At 40.5% G+C, this 15,797-nt stretch overlaps 1 protein-coding gene across 1 annotated transcript in view; it reads right to left on the reverse strand.

Moving 5' to 3' along the window:
- LOC109841390 overlaps positions 5,141-15,797 on the reverse strand; it is a 15,796-nt gene continuing 5,139 nt past the window's right edge. The window contains exons 10-15 of the mRNA XM_020410338.1: positions 9,641-9,805; positions 9,364-9,519; positions 6,524-6,604; positions 6,366-6,427; positions 6,110-6,239; positions 5,141-5,599 (exon numbers count right to left, since the gene is read on the reverse strand). Coding sequence (XP_020265927.1) covers positions 6,161-6,239; positions 6,366-6,427; positions 6,524-6,604; positions 9,364-9,519; positions 9,641-9,805 — 543 coding nt within the window. The 3' untranslated portion in view covers positions 5,141-5,599; positions 6,110-6,160. The remainder of the gene's footprint in view (positions 5,600-6,109; positions 6,240-6,365; positions 6,428-6,523; positions 6,605-9,363; positions 9,520-9,640; positions 9,806-15,797) is intronic.

The raw sequence follows: 15,797 nt of genomic DNA on the forward strand, positions 1-15,797 counted from the left end.
GTCTCCGTGCCGCAATAGAATCCTGAACCTGAGCCGTCGGTCCCTGATCCTGCTCATGAGTACCCGTATCCTCCGCATCACCGTCGTGCTCGCCTGGCGTCACCTCAGTCGGCACTCTCATGGATACTGCACTATCTGGACTCTGTGGAGCTGCATCAATCTCCACCACCTGCGAAATCTCCTCTGTCGGGTTGCTCTCCACCTGATGAGAGCTGGGAAGCTTCAAGATAGAAGCCTCATCGAATGTGACGTCCCTACTCAGCACAATCTTCTTATCAACTGGATCCCAAAGCTTGTATCCCTTGACACCACGCTTGAATCCTACAAATATGGCCTTCCTAGCTCGAGGTTCCAACTTATCAGTTCTAACATGATAATATGCAGGGCAACCAAATACCTTAAGCTGGTCATAGTCATGTGCTGTCTCTCCCGACCACATCTCCATAGGGGTCTTCCCCTCAATCGCAGATGAAGGCAGCCTGTTAATGAGGTGGCTCGCATAAGAAAGTGCCTCAGCCCAAAAGATCTTCTCCAAACCACTATGCGCCAATAAACATCGAATCTTCTCCAGCAAAGACCGATTCAATCTCTCCGCCACCCCATTCTGCTGCGGTGTATGACTAACTGTGAAGTGCCTCTCTATGCCCTCGTCTCGACATAGCTGCAGAAAGGGGTCTGAGGTATACTCGCCGCCGTTGTCGGATCGCAACGTCTTGATCTTTCTCCCAGTCTGCAGTTCCAATCTCTTCTTCCACTCCACAAACAAATCTAGGACTTCACTCTTATGCTTCATGGTGTACACCCAACATCGCCTAGAATAGTCATCAACGAACGTGACGAACCAATGTCGACCACCAAGTGATGCCGTCTTAGTGGGACCCCAAACATCTGTGTGCACGTAGTCCAAGATGCCCCTCGTCCTATGAATGGCCGTCCCGAACTTCACCTTCGTCTTCTTGCCAAGTACACAGTGCTCACAGAATTCTACTTTACCACTCTTGGCTCCCTTCAAAAGCCCCTGCTTGCACAATGCCTGCAGTGACTTTTCACCTGTATGCCCTAGCCTGTAGTGCCAAAGTCTGCTCATGTCCGCCTCTGAAATCGCCGAAGCAACCTGGCCAATCTCGGTGCTCCCCTTCAGATAATATAAATTATGATTTCGGACTCCCTTCATCACCACCAAAGATCCCTTAGTAACCTTTGCTACAGCATCCTCAAAGGTCACCCTGAATCCCTTCGCCTCCAAAGCCCCCACTGAGATAAGATTCTTCTTAAGTTGAGGAACGAATCTCACCTCCTTCAGCTCACGGACTACTCCATCGTGCATCCGAATCCTCACAGTACCTATCCCACGAACGCCACAGGATTGATCATTTCCCATGACCACAACACCCCCATCGAGTCTCTCAAATGATGAGAACCAATCTCGCCTAGGAGTCACATGATAAGTAGCGCCAGAATCAAGCATCCACTCCGATGCATCCAAATGGTTCACCTCCGGAGTAATCAAAAGAGAAAAGCTCGAATCATCGGAATCATCGCCTTTCGCAACATTCACCTCATTGGCCTTCGGGCCCTTATTCTTGCTATTCTCCTTTTCTTTGACTTTCGGGCAATCTCTTTTCCAATGTCCCTGCTCCTTGCAGAATGCACATTGATTCTTTCCAAGCTGGTGACGACCTCTTGACTTTGACCTCCCTCTGTTTCCACCTTTCTGATATGAGCTTCTACCTCTCGCCGACAAGGCCTCTCCTGAAGTACTAGCGCGGGAAGTCTCCTTATCCTTCCTCCTCAAATCATAGTTCGTCAATGCGTTAGTCACTTCACTATAAGTGATAGAAGATCTCCCGTTCAGCAACGTAAGCACGAAGGTATCATACTCCTCATCCGGTAAGGAGCCCAAAAGAATAATAGCCTTGTACTCATCTGTGATCTTCTCATCCACGTTCGCCAAGTCCGACAACAACTTAGTGTAGTTGTTCACATGAGCCGCAAGCGAGGTACCTCTGGACATCTGGAATCTGAATAACCTTCGCAGCAAGTGCAACCGGTTCTCAACACTCTTCGTAAGGTACTTATTGTTGAGAATTTCCCACATCTTCATCGCAGACGTCACCCCAATCACATCGTATTTCAGCTCCTGTTCCAAACAGGACCTGATCACCCCGCAAGCATTTCGATTCATCTTTTCCCATATCGCCTCTTCATATTTAGGTGGCCTCACATCGACCATGATGGTCTCCTCCAGATTTTGAGCATTGAGCGCATCCTGTACGTCGCTCATCCACAAACCAAAATTGATCTTGCCGTCATATTTCACAACACTAATCTTAGTGTTCTGAAAACCCACTTGAACTGTGCCTGTCATCTTGCTGCTTTCACCAATTACTTCACCCATAATCACAACTTCCAAATTGTAGAGAAAGATCCAAACTTTGAAAGAATAAGAAATTACCCAACTGAACCCTAGATTGGATTCCAAATAGAACTCCTAACCACACGAGGAAAGCGAGATCTTTGGGTGTGGCAGAGGGTGTGGTGCAGGACAGACTCTACCACACCCATGGCAGACACCACACCAGGGTGTGGTGGAGCCTGTTTTGAGTTATTCTTCACGTTTTTCACAATTCCTTCGCCGTTTTCACAGAAACTTGGTACCAAGTTGCTCCAAGCAACTTGGTAGTGATGTGGTCTAATCTTATCCCTACATCTACATTGGAGTTTGTGAAGGGTGGTTGAGGCTCTATCTTCGAGGTGTGATGTAGGGGTAAGATTAGGCTACATCACTACCAAGTTGTTTCAAACAATTTGGTACCAAGGTTCTCCATTTCTCTCATGTTAAATAGTATCTTCAGTGTAGTAGGTTTCCAGAAATGGGCAGATTAGCAAATAAAAATTAAGTTATTATAGTCTGTTGATCAAACACGGATAGTAGTGGGAGATTAATAGTGACAACAGGACCAGAAATTGGACAAGTTCGTTTAAAAGAGGAACTTGAAGGTGGGGACCACACTGAGTTGAATAATGTCTTCATTTATTTACAAAAACTTTGATTTTTACGGATTTTAAATAGAAACAGATATAGTTTTCTATTTTAGCGAGTCTTTGACCTGCAATCACGATATAAACTAGTTGATCGGTGACATGAAGAAAGATCTCACACTTTTTATTTCCAAAAAATAGTTTACTATTATCCTAACTATATATATATAATGGGTTTTTTTTGGTGTAATGCAGTATTTCTTTTTACTTTTTCTTTTTTCCAGGTATAATAATCAAGGACAATGGGGGACAAAAGTAAGTTGTTAGGAGGAATTTTCAAAACAGGTCTGTTTTGAAATTTATTCCTAAAAACAGACATGTTTCCAGCTTAATTTTAAAAACCGATCCAATTGATTGAAACTGGGTCGGTTTTTAAAAAAAAAGTTTACAAACTTCACGGGGGTTGAACTCCCGTGATGTTTTTTCTCAAAACAAAACTTCACGGGAGTTGAACTCCCGTGAAGTTTGTGAATTTTTTTTTAAAAAACCGACTCAGTTTCGATCAACTGTATCGGTTTTTAAAATTAAGTTGGAAACATGTCTGTTTTGGAGAATAAATTTCAAAACAGATCTGTTTTAAAATTTTGTCCTAAGTTGTTATCTAAAATGTTCCCAAGGAGCATAAGACCCAAAACTTCCCATTGGCATCATGCTTGGTTCTTTTTCTGGGAACCGTGCCGTGCCGTGGGCCCGTGTCGTGTCGTTTCTCGCAAATCGCTAATACTGTCTGTCCTCTAGAATTTACGTAAATACCCCTCACGTTCCGGAGATCTTGGGGACAAGGGCATGAATCAACCCAAAATATTTCAAATAATAATAATGACAATTAAAAGCATATATTTACTACCTTAGAGAGAAATTTATGGAAATAACCATCCAAAATTAATAGTTTAAAAAAAAAAGATGGCAGCGTTATATATGAAGCCATTAGAGACGATGTCTTCCTTAAACTCCGGATTGTCCCGACTCAGTTTCTAAAATAAAAGCATTGCTCGGTTTTAAATATTATAATAAATATTTCATAACCCCACTCGGGCCTACAAAGCTTTGGATGAACAGTGGGAATGTGGGATACTCTATTCATGCATAGTGTCCTAATATTTTCTAATATTCAATCTTGGTTATTCATTTTACACATGTGGGGCCCATTAGAAGTGATGGCGGGGATGGATGCATTAGGAAACATTCCGAAATACTATGCATGAGGAGAGGATCCTGATCCAGAACAGAGTATAGTCATAAAAATGTTGAAGTCCATATTAACACAAACGGAAACTAAAATCATCTACCCCCCTCCCCCCACTAAAAAGGCTGACCCTTTACAATTAGAATCCTATTTTTATGTTCCTAAGGACTCTGCCATTTGTGGCTAATTAAAAAAAAAAGAAACGGGTATATGGCCGCGTTCAAGCAATGAAAGAAGAAAACTTCACTCAATTTTGGTGACGACACTTTTGTCATTTATACTCGCAAAAACGAAAGGCTAGTGTAAAGTCCCCTGATCGGTTAAAAAAAAAATACGTGGGTGCTTTTCTCAAATAATGGTCAAAAGAATAGACGGCAAAAAGCGTCTGAATCAATGTATCATATTGTATATGTTCTCGTGTGATTGCGGGCAAAATAAACAAGAACTAAAGCTATACGAATGTTCGCGGCGACAGCAACTAAAATACAGTCCAAATGTTACATAAAGCCGAAAAGGGTGGGGCCTAGTGAACAGACGCTTCATGTCCTCTCACGTAACATAAGTCAATACTAACATAAAAAAGTATACCTAAGGTGTGCATTTAACGTCATGGTCAGATCTCCTACGCAAACTTTCTTCTCAACTAGAGACGGTCATTCCGAAAGAAATTAACAAGCAACTTATAATGCATATAATTATAACTTGAAATTACCTACTTAATGCATATAAGAAATTGCAAGATTTCCGATTATCACTACTCGTTTAAAGAATCAAGATTTCCGACCTTCAATTAAACATCGATTACGGTAAGAAATAGCAACTCAAATGAGATCAGCAGCAAAAAGAAAGCCCTACCAAAACGTCTTCCTTCACAGCACACAGACCATGCTTCTGCCATAACATTACAGACCCTAACCCAAAAGAATCAATTCTGAATATAAAATATACTATTACATCATACAAATGGTTTCGGATGCACTTCGTAGTTAACGTGGGCTTATCTCGTCCCTATAACACGCTCGCCCCCCTCAAAGAATAAAAAAGCAGGACGGTGGGTTTCTCTCATAAATAAAATACAACATCCACATCTTTTTTTCCCCCTTCTTTTTCCCCCCATTTTGCCCTTATGCGACATGACAAAATATGTGTGAAGATTTAAAGAAAAGAAAAAACATGGTGAAAATTCATAACCTACAAAACATAGATGAGCACACAAGAAACACTCTAAAACTATCTTAAAGAAAAACTAACCACTTCTAAAAATAGTGCAACATTTATGTATACGTAGATGCACCCATATCTCTATTGCACGCATTCCTACGAACCAGTGTAATCCAAAGCTCCAACGATTTCAAGACTCCCAGACGACATCTGCAGGCAATCTAAATTTTCTTACTCTTTGGAAATTTGATAATTGGAATTGCATAAAATAATCAATATAAATAACAATTGGAATACAGAAAAGTAGTCGGCACATAAAAGCAAATTGGCTGCATTGGATAATAAAGACTCTGGATGTGCAGAATAGTATCTTTTAGGGCTCACCAACTTCAAAGTAACCAACAAGTGAAATAACCAAAACAATGATAGAATGACACAATATAATTGAAAAGAAAGTCATATGTCATTCTTCAAAGAAAAACATGGCAATTAAAGTCGGTCCCAATTTCACATAGATACCACTTTTAGTAAATGAAGGAGCATTATTTAACTAGTGACAGGGTCCTTTTCCCACCGCCTTAGATTAAGCCCCAAGCTACATTAAATTTACTATGTTTTTTCATAAAATAATTGCCAAAAAGAATTGCCTTGTTACGCACGAGAAAACTACGTTATCATGTACCTCTGCCTACTTGGGAGACACTTTGAGACAAAACATACCTTTGATTACAAACACAGAAAATAACTGACATTCAAGTATCCAGTGTTACTCTACTTGTCAGCATGCCTGCGCTTATGTCGCCGATGTCCATGATTAGCATGGGTGTCCAAAGGTTTCTTTGCCTTTTTGCTACAAAGTTTGAAATATAAATGGCAATCAGGGGGAGAAAAAGAATTGGTGAAAACCATCTGAAACAACGCATATGAAACAAAGTAAAGAAAGTTCCAACTCTGCAGGTTAAACAGCCCAACTAACCAGAACATGCTCGAAAAGATTTTATACAGGACAAAGACAGGTAATGCCAACAAAGCAGAGGCCTGCAGTGAGAGAATCAAAGACATCCATGATAATGCAAAAAAATAGGGGGAAAACTAAATCTGGAAGGAACAAAGCTTTTGTTCTTAATAGCTTACCATAAACCAAACAAGCTCTTTTGTTGCAAGAGGTTTTGTCAGATCATATTTTTTAAGTTTCTCATGAACAGCACCTTGAACCTACACAACCAAATTAAAACTTGTAAGATGCTACCCGTTATAACAGTCCAAATATAGACAATGCTTATATAGACACACTTCTACAAAGAGAAGATAAGCTTAACCACAAAAGAAAAGAAAGAATTAACTGCAAGTATTAATGAATCGACATCATAACTAACCCCAAAGGTTTGTGAAAAAGGCTTTAATGTTATTGTTATTGATAATGTCTTATAGAGAGGCCGCAAGATTTGGTATAACCACTGCAAATTTTAAACTAAACTTCATATAATACCGAACAGGGTAGGAAATCCAAAAATAAGGGGACCTCAGTTTTACTTTGTTGCTAGCGTTATTATCCTGAGGTTCCAGTTCAGTAACAAGTTTCGTTATAAATAGCCTTAGTTATTTCTATTGCTCATGCTAGGAAAGTCTGGCGCCTTTGTTCATACAGCCTCATAAACAGAAGCAACTACAATTACTACATCAATTCCACGTAGTGCAGAAGTTCATTATACATGAAAGTATACCATTGGATAAATCATGACGACGGCGTGAAGTCGAGTCTAAAAATAAAGTATAAGGATAATAGAGAAAATCACCTCGCTAACCACAGAGGAAGGTTCTAAAGAAGTGATTCCACGCTCTCCCCAACTTTTTAGAGTTCATAGTACACAAAACGATTTTCGACTACTCTAATCTCCAAGAATGAGACCACCAGCTAGTCGGCTTGAATCAAACAGGATTTGAGTAGAACCGAACAGGACCTTTATAAAGTCGACATATTCGGTTGTAAACAGAAAATATCCATGTGAAGATGTAAAAATCCATAGTGAGGTCTCAATACGGTAAAAGATAAGATTGAAAATCAACCAAAGTCGAGGGATACAATGATGATATCAAAAAAAAGGTACAAAGTTGAAGTCCATTTGGTGTCAAACATAAGAGGAATCTGCAAGTCTACTTTTCTACCATTTCTCTCTTATTACTGAAACAGCTAAGTAAACTCTTCTCTCTGTTGATGTAGTTATTGTTTTTCTGCATCAACGAGTTGAGGTGTGCATGTAGAATGGTAGACATTGAGTTGGATCTGATTTTGAACTGTGTAAGTTGGATAAGTTGGAACCTGAGCAAGTCTGGTGAATTTTTGGATAGAAGGATTGGATCGTGTTAGTTCTAACAATAATAATAAGGAACAGGGGAAGAAATGAGCTAATTGTTCGACTCTATCAAATTCAATTTGATAAATCCCATTCATCAGAAGAGGCTGAATCGTTCAGAGACAAAACCACTATTGGTTAATTCTCAACTGATCTGATCATGACTAGAAAAGAATAAAATTTGAAAAACTACTTAAAAAGATGATAACAGAATTCTGAACTCAATAAAATCAAACAAAGAAACTAACAAAAAAATGTTGATTTTCCAAAAGGTGACTCCAGAGTATCTGCTATATCTTGAAAGTTAAAACTGAAACAAGAGAATCATTCTCCATTAATACATATTGAAATCAGAAAGCTTAATAAAGTGTATACTAACCTTATCATATTATTTCTTTTCAGCCCCTAAAAGAAGTTATGTGACATACGAGGTGGCAATTTTTTTATGGTTTCAATACAGCCTGTGGATTTCAAGCATTATATATTTTAGCATAAGTCATAATTGATCTACTATAAGGTTAAATGTTTTAGCAATACGCTTTTTTCCGTAAAACTCTCATATAATTTAGTAAAAGTCTAACAATGTCTTCGACAGGGTCCAATACTTTGCCTTATGATATATTGTGGATAAATCATCAATTTTGCCTCTGCAATGGACATTCTGCATGATGATCCATTCTCCTCACCTGTCTATGAATCCCTTTCCATATTGTTGAAGTACTAAATATTTCTTTATCTTGATCTCACATGTTCAGATCCCTCTAAATGGAATTGCTTGCAAATGTCCCCGAATCTATCTATATAGACTGCTTCATATCATTTACTGTGTTAGACTCATGAAACGGTATATACGCTTGACAGTACGTTACTGTGGTTGAAGACCCACAAATGCAACAAAACATAATGACAATTAGCACAACTAGAGCACGTTAACAAGTTTTCAGTTTCCAAGGGACAAATGTAGATTCATTTACCATGCATACGCTGGCAAATAAGGTATATATTCATGGGAATAGTTTCTTCGTTTTACTGCTATAACAATCCTTTGAAGTCCAGAGAATGTTTACAAAGGCCAAAACCCTCTACAGCCCAAATATACCTCAGATTAGCATTTCAAAGATGGTAGAAGATTAATTTGAGTTTATGATCTACTTAACTTTCTGTTATGTGTTTGTTTGAGTTAACATAACATCAATTGCACACCAAAATTGATTGTATTAGCATTTTAAGTATCATATATGGCAAAACTCGTGTCTCGTCTCACATAGTGAATCGGCATTAGGATCTTTGAATTATAGACATTTTTGTTCAGGCTCCCCTATCTAATTTCAATTTGATATCGTGCCTAGTCTTTTCTTCCCGCTTATCATCCATCTGCCCCCCCCCCCCCCCCCCAAAGGTTCTACTTTAACATAAATCTTCAGAAACAAGTCATGTTGATGCTTAAATTTACTCTTTCAAAATTCAACAATTTGCAGAAACTGAAAATTGCTTGCATCCTGATGACTGTCAATAAGTCATGGCATACAAATTAGGTTCAAGATAATAGCATCACACACTTTCTCAACATGACTTCTGGTAGTGGTCTGAAAATAACTGCAAAAGAAGAGCATAAAATACCTGATGATGGTAAGTAGTTGCCGATTCAAGAAATTTTCCATAACCATAAACTGCACGGCTTGTATAAGGCTTCAAAACAACACGTGCTTTTTCTACATGGGGTTTAGTCACTGTGGCAATTCGTTCAACGTAGGGTTTAGATAAGCTCCTAGCTTCCTGCAGCGGGATTGAGAAATTAAGTAGTACATGAATAATATATGTTTCAAGGAAAATATTAAGCATTTCACATATAAACCTCAATATATAATAATTCTAAGACATCTATTGCAAAAATTACCTGGACATATGGAGCTGTGAGTTCTTGTACTTTGATAAAATGTGGTGTAATGGAACTTCGGCAAACTTCGTAAACCTCAACACTTTTTGTAGATACTGTTTGCACATGAGGTTCAACATAAGTTGTAAAGCTCATCCATTTCTCCTTGGCGACTGGAATCCACTTCTGCACAAAGTAATGCGAAACTAACTGAAAGTGTGTAGGCGTAAAAAATGCTGAGAGATATCCGAATACAGCTCAAAAAGGCAGAAGAACACAAGTATGGGCTGTCTCGCACGTGAGACAGACTTGACTGTCTCGCCGTGCGAGATAGTCTTTACTGTCTCGCTGGCGAGACAGACTTTTACTGTCTCGCCCACGCGAGACAGTCTTTACTGTCTCGCTGGCGAGACAGACTTTTACTGTCTCGCCCACGCGAGACAGTCTTTACTGTCTCGCTGGCGAGACAGACTTTTACTGTCTCGCCCACGCGAGACAGTCTTTACTGTCTCCCGTCGAGACAGCAAAAGCTGTCTCGCGAACCTGTTTTCTGCCAACTGTTCTTGGAGGTTATAAATACCCTCCTAAGGCCATTTTTCCAGGGGGCTGATCATTGTGAGTACTTCAGAGCAATCCAGAGCAATCCAGAGCAGAGAGAGAGCAGAGGTGCTGATCTTACGGCCAATCCTTGATAATCAGGCTTTGACTTGATTTCAAGAAGAACGACTATCTTACATCGATAAGATATCGTTTCAATTTCTCACTTCGATAAACGAAGTCAGAATCATAAACCCCTCACGGTTCAATCAGAATCTGTGATTTGGTGGTCCACGAGTCAAAGCGCTCCCGGCACAGGCAAAGATCCCACGAAAGCAGTGATCCAAACAACGATCCTGCGTTTATTTTCTCAAGAGTTGTAATTTTCTTTTTGTTGTGTAAAAGAGTCTTATAAAAAGGCTGTTTTCTTTGAATTTATTGTAATCGACCGAAGATATAATGAATTCGACAACAAAACCAACTTTTGGCGAAAACAAACTGGCGACCACAGTGTGAGCCAACGGTCTCGCTGCCGAGACCGTCGTGTCGCAGCCAATCATCAAGATCCTGGTTGAATCAACGGTCGAGTACGAGTTCGACGAAGCGAAGTTTGAGGAGTATTTGTCATCCTCATCTGTAAAGTCTTCCGCGCCTCGCAAGTGCAGGAAGATTTCATCTTCGTTGAAGTTATCAAATGCTACGGATGAAGACTCTCGTCCGATTGTTGCTGAGGATTTTACTCGCAACAGCTCTGCTCAAGATGATTCCTTCCCAATTAAGGAGTCGTTCGATCGAAGTTCACCACTGACGAAGAGGGCTCGTCAGAGGCGACGCCAACGCCGCGCTCGTCAATTAGCTAAGGCATTTGAACAAACCGACGGAGTTCGTTATTATGCGGACTTAAGAGTCGAGGAAACAACAAGTGGTTTGTTCAACGCAACGACAAACTACTTATATTTCTGCACAATTCACGACGGAGGAATGGACACTAGTCAAAAGGGCTCGTTCGACCCTCAAAGAACGTATACAAAAGCGTCGTGCAAACGCAGCTCATGCTCGTGCTCTCTTACAACAAAGACGAGAAAGAAACAAAGAAACGGTGGTCAAAGAACCACCAAAACTCTGCCAAGTTTGGATTCCAAAGTCTGGAGTTATGCAAAATTAGCATTCGGAGCCCGTTAAGACTCCATACCCGCAAGGGGGTGGTTTTAAACGTGCAACTCCCGACATAACCTTGGATCGCTCAAAGACAAAAATAAATTGTCCTGAGAATGCCAACAAGGTTTTACACCCCCAGAAGAAGACGCATTCACCAAATGATATCGTCATACCTGGAAGGTCATGCCAACAGACAATACGATTTTTTGGCAATTATACCGATGAATCGTATTATCAAGTTGGGGTTGTGAATAATTTTCGAAAGAGAGTTATTCGAGAAATAAACTCTCGGTGTTCCTGTGCGCGACTCGTTAAAGCAGCATTATCAGGATGTGATTGTTTCAAACGAGAAGCCATCCCACGAAGAGTCTCTGTATCGTCGAAGCCTAAGCCGAGACATTTCCGCGAGAGAAAATCAGCTGCCCAAGATGATGAATTCCCTGAAGTCACCATCAACGTGGCTGATAAAAGAAAGTCTAAACGGCATTCAAGTGACTCAAATCCCGACTTTTCTCCTAGAGGAAAAGTCAATCCAAGAATTGCTCAAAGGATGTCTCGACTCCAATTAAGAGCCATCAGGCGCAGAGATTACAAGAGAATGCATGAAGGGATGTCATCAGAGGATGAGCTCTCGGACACTTGTTTTGCGATCGCTTCGGATGATACATCATCTAGCATAGGACAAACCAGAGAAGTACTCACAATCACCTCTGATCAGTTCGCTCAAATACTTCAAGAAGCTCTAGCCAAACAACATGAAGAAATTAGAGCTGAAGTGAAGACAGAAATGGAGTTAGCTATCCAACAAATGAGAGAATTGCTAGCTCAACGGCCTCAACCCCCTGAGTCCAGTCAAAGAGTTGAATCCAGCCGTCACATTCAGAATGTTACAAATGACAGTGATCCAGAAATGGATGAAGTCATTATGGCTGATACACCTCCTAATAGCAATAACGCTGGGGGTGGTTTAACGAACCCTCCCAATAACGATATTAGGGGTGGTTCAATAGCACCTCTCACAGGGGGTGGTCTAACTCATTCTCCTCGACGTCCTTCGAATGAAGACATAGACGAGGACGAGAAAATGAAAGAGCTTGAAAACAAAATCAACGCTTTGATGACGGCTCAAGAAGGGAAAAAGACAGGTATTCCGTGTCCCTATCCAAGAGAATGGGATTCAATACCATACCCAGCCAAATTCAATCTGGTTAACTTCACACCGTTTGAGGGGAAGAGCTCGCCTATTCAACACTTGATTTATTTCAAGTCTCATTTGGGCATGATCTCTGAAAACGATGCTTTAATGGTCCGGTCATTCGTTGGCACTCTTCGTGGGCCCGCCTTCGATTGGTACCGACGGCTCAAGCCAGGGAGCATCAATTGCTGGGAGGACATGGAAAGTTTGTTCCTCAGCAATTTCTTCGATGATGACACCGAAGTGTCAATCGGAACCCTTTTGGATGAGAAGCAAAAAGACGGAGAGTCAGTTGACAACTTTGTCAAACGTTTCCGTAACAAAGCAATGAATTGCAGAGATCCTATTACAGAGGAGTTCATCCTGCAAACATGCCACAATAACCTCTCCATCGATGTCCTGGAAGCTCTGGGGGTCGTGCCATCCACAACTTGGAAGGAGTTAAAATCTCGGGGTGAACAAGCTGAGCACTTTCTTAAAAGAAAGAAAGCTGAGAGAGGCCAACCAATGACATCTGCAATCGTTGAGAATGCGACTCTCGATCCGAGGTTTCAAAAGGAATATTCTTTCGAAGATAATGAAGCTCCAACCATATTGGAATACCTCCTCGCTAATGATAAAATCGAGCTACCACCTATTAAAGATCAGGATGGAGCTAAGAGGATTACGGATCCAAACTATTGTGCGTACCACAGAGGGGTTCTTCATCCCACCGAGATTTGCTTTGGACTCAAAAACAGGATCCAAGCCCTAATTGACTCCGGCGTCATAACGACGAAAGAAGTCGAGTAAAGACGACCAAACAACTCCAGTGGATGTACGAGTATAAACTGTTTCCCCACACTCCAAAGAGCATATGAGTATAATATGCTTCTCGATTATCCAACTGAGTACAATGTTAAACCCGGTTTCGCAAAGGAAGCTGGGGATGGATGATTTATATAACGGGAAGTTCCTGGAGAATCTTATATTCTTAAGGATAACCCGAACATGCGACTGAGGATAACGCACTCCTCGTTACACCCAGTTTTGCAAAGAAAGTTAGGGATGGATAATTCATGTAACGGGAAGTTTCCGGAAGAATGTTAAATGTAATATTCTTAGGGATAACCCCGATCATTATGAACAAAGTGATAAACACTAAACTCCTACTATGACTTCCGAATACTCTTTTGCTGAGATGAGATTCGATCACCTCTTTAGATCAATCTTTCCTCTCAAAATTCCCATCTTGAGATCAATCTTTAGATCAATCTTTAGATTCGTTCCATGAACGAGAGGTCCACAAATTGAACGATCAAACCTTTAAACAGTTAGGATCGTCTCAAATTCCCATCTTGGTCAAACCTTTAAACAGTTAGGACCAAAGCTAAAATCCCCTCTCGATTCGTTCCATGAACGAGAGGTCCACAAATTGAACGATCAAACCTTTAAACAGTTAGGATCGTCTCAAATTCCCATCTTGGTCAAACCTTTAAACAGTTAGGACCAAAGCCAAAATCCCCTCTCGATTCGTTCCATGAACGAGAGGTCCACAAATTGAACGATCAAACCTTTAAACAGTTAGGATCGTCTCAAATTCCCATCTTGGTCAAACCTTTAAACAGTTAGGACCAAAGCCAAAATCCCCTCTCGATTCGTTCCATGAACGAGAGGTCCACAAATTGAACGATCAAACCTTTAAACAGTTAGGATCGTCTCAAATTCCCATCTTGGTCAAACCTTTAAACAGTTAGGACCAAAGCCAAAATCCCCTCTCGATTCGTTCCATGAACGAGAGGTCCACAAATTGAACGATCAAACCTTTAAACAGTTAGGATCGTCTCAAATTCCCATCTTGGTCAAACCTTTAAACAGTTAGGACCAAAGCCAAAATCCCCTCTCGATTCGTTCCATGAACGAGAGGTCCACAAATTGAACGATCAAACCTTTAAACAGTTAGGATCGTCTCAAATTCCCATCTTGGTCAAACCTTTAAACAGTTAGGACCAAAGCCAAAATCCCCTCTCGATTCGTTCCATGAACGAGAGGTCCACAAATTGAACGATCAAACCTTTAAACAGTTAGGATCGTCTCAAATTCCCATCTTGGTCAAACCTTTAAACAGTTAGGACCAAAGCCAAAATCCCCTCTCGATTCGTTCCATGAACGAGAGGTCCACAAATTGAACGATCAAACCTTTAAACAGTTAGGATCGTCTCAAATTCCCATCTTGGTCAAACCTTTAAACAGTTAGGACCAAAGCCAAAATCCCCTCTCGATTCGTTCCATGAACGAGAGGTCCACAAATTGAACGATCAAACCTTTAAACAGTTAGGATCGTCTCAAATTCCCATCTTGGTCAAACCTTATCTCTACCAACAAAAAAGAGACCAGGAGATAGAATATAAAATTCTTCCTCTCCATCATCGGGTTCATCTCTACCAACAAAAAAGAGACCATATTACTCCAATAGGTACACGAGTCTAAACTGTTTCCCTAATCTCAACAGGAAGTTTCTGGAGAATATCACTCAGAATATTCTTAAGAATAACTTGAATACTCCAATAGGTACACGAGTCTAAACTGTTTCCCTAATCTCAACAGGAAGTTTCTGAAGAATATCACTCAGAATATTCTTAAGAATAACTTGAATACTCCAATAGGTACACGAGTCTAAACTGTTTCCCTAATCTCAACAGAAAGTTTCTAGAGAATATCACTCAGAATATTCTTAAGAATAACCTGAATACTCCAAATAGGTACAAGAGTCTAAACTGTCTCCCTACCCTCAACAGGAAGTTTCTGGAGAATATCACTTAAAATATTCTTAAGAATAACCTGGCTACCCCAAATGGGTATACGAGGTTAAGCTATTGTGTTCTTATGGAGACTGATTTCACAAACACAAATTCCAGCTTCAATTCAAGATCTCGACAACAGTTAAGCGATAAACGCGATGCTGGATAAATCTTAGCTATTCTACAAAGCACTGAATAGATTGAGAGACAAAGAGATCAAAAGTTGAAGCCACCTACGGGTTCCTCTACACGATCTACTCAACCAAGCATTGAAGGGATCGTAAGTCAGACCTATCTTATCCAAAGCATCCCAGAACTCCTCTATAAAAGATTGAGTCTGGAATACTTTGGAGGGGGTATCTGTAGGCGTCAAAAAATGCTGAAAGATATCCAAATACAGCTCAAGAGGAAATCATCCAAAAAGGCAAAAGAACACAAGTTTGGGATGTCTCGCATGCGAGACAGTCTTTACTGTCTCGCCAGGCGAGACAGCATTCTCTGTCTCGCC

Source organism: Asparagus officinalis, chromosome 5 (genome assembly GCF_001876935.1).
Source record: "Asparagus officinalis chromosome 5, Aspof.V1, whole genome shotgun sequence".
In the NCBI taxonomy this organism is placed as follows: Eukaryota; Viridiplantae; Streptophyta; class Magnoliopsida; order Asparagales; family Asparagaceae; genus Asparagus; species Asparagus officinalis.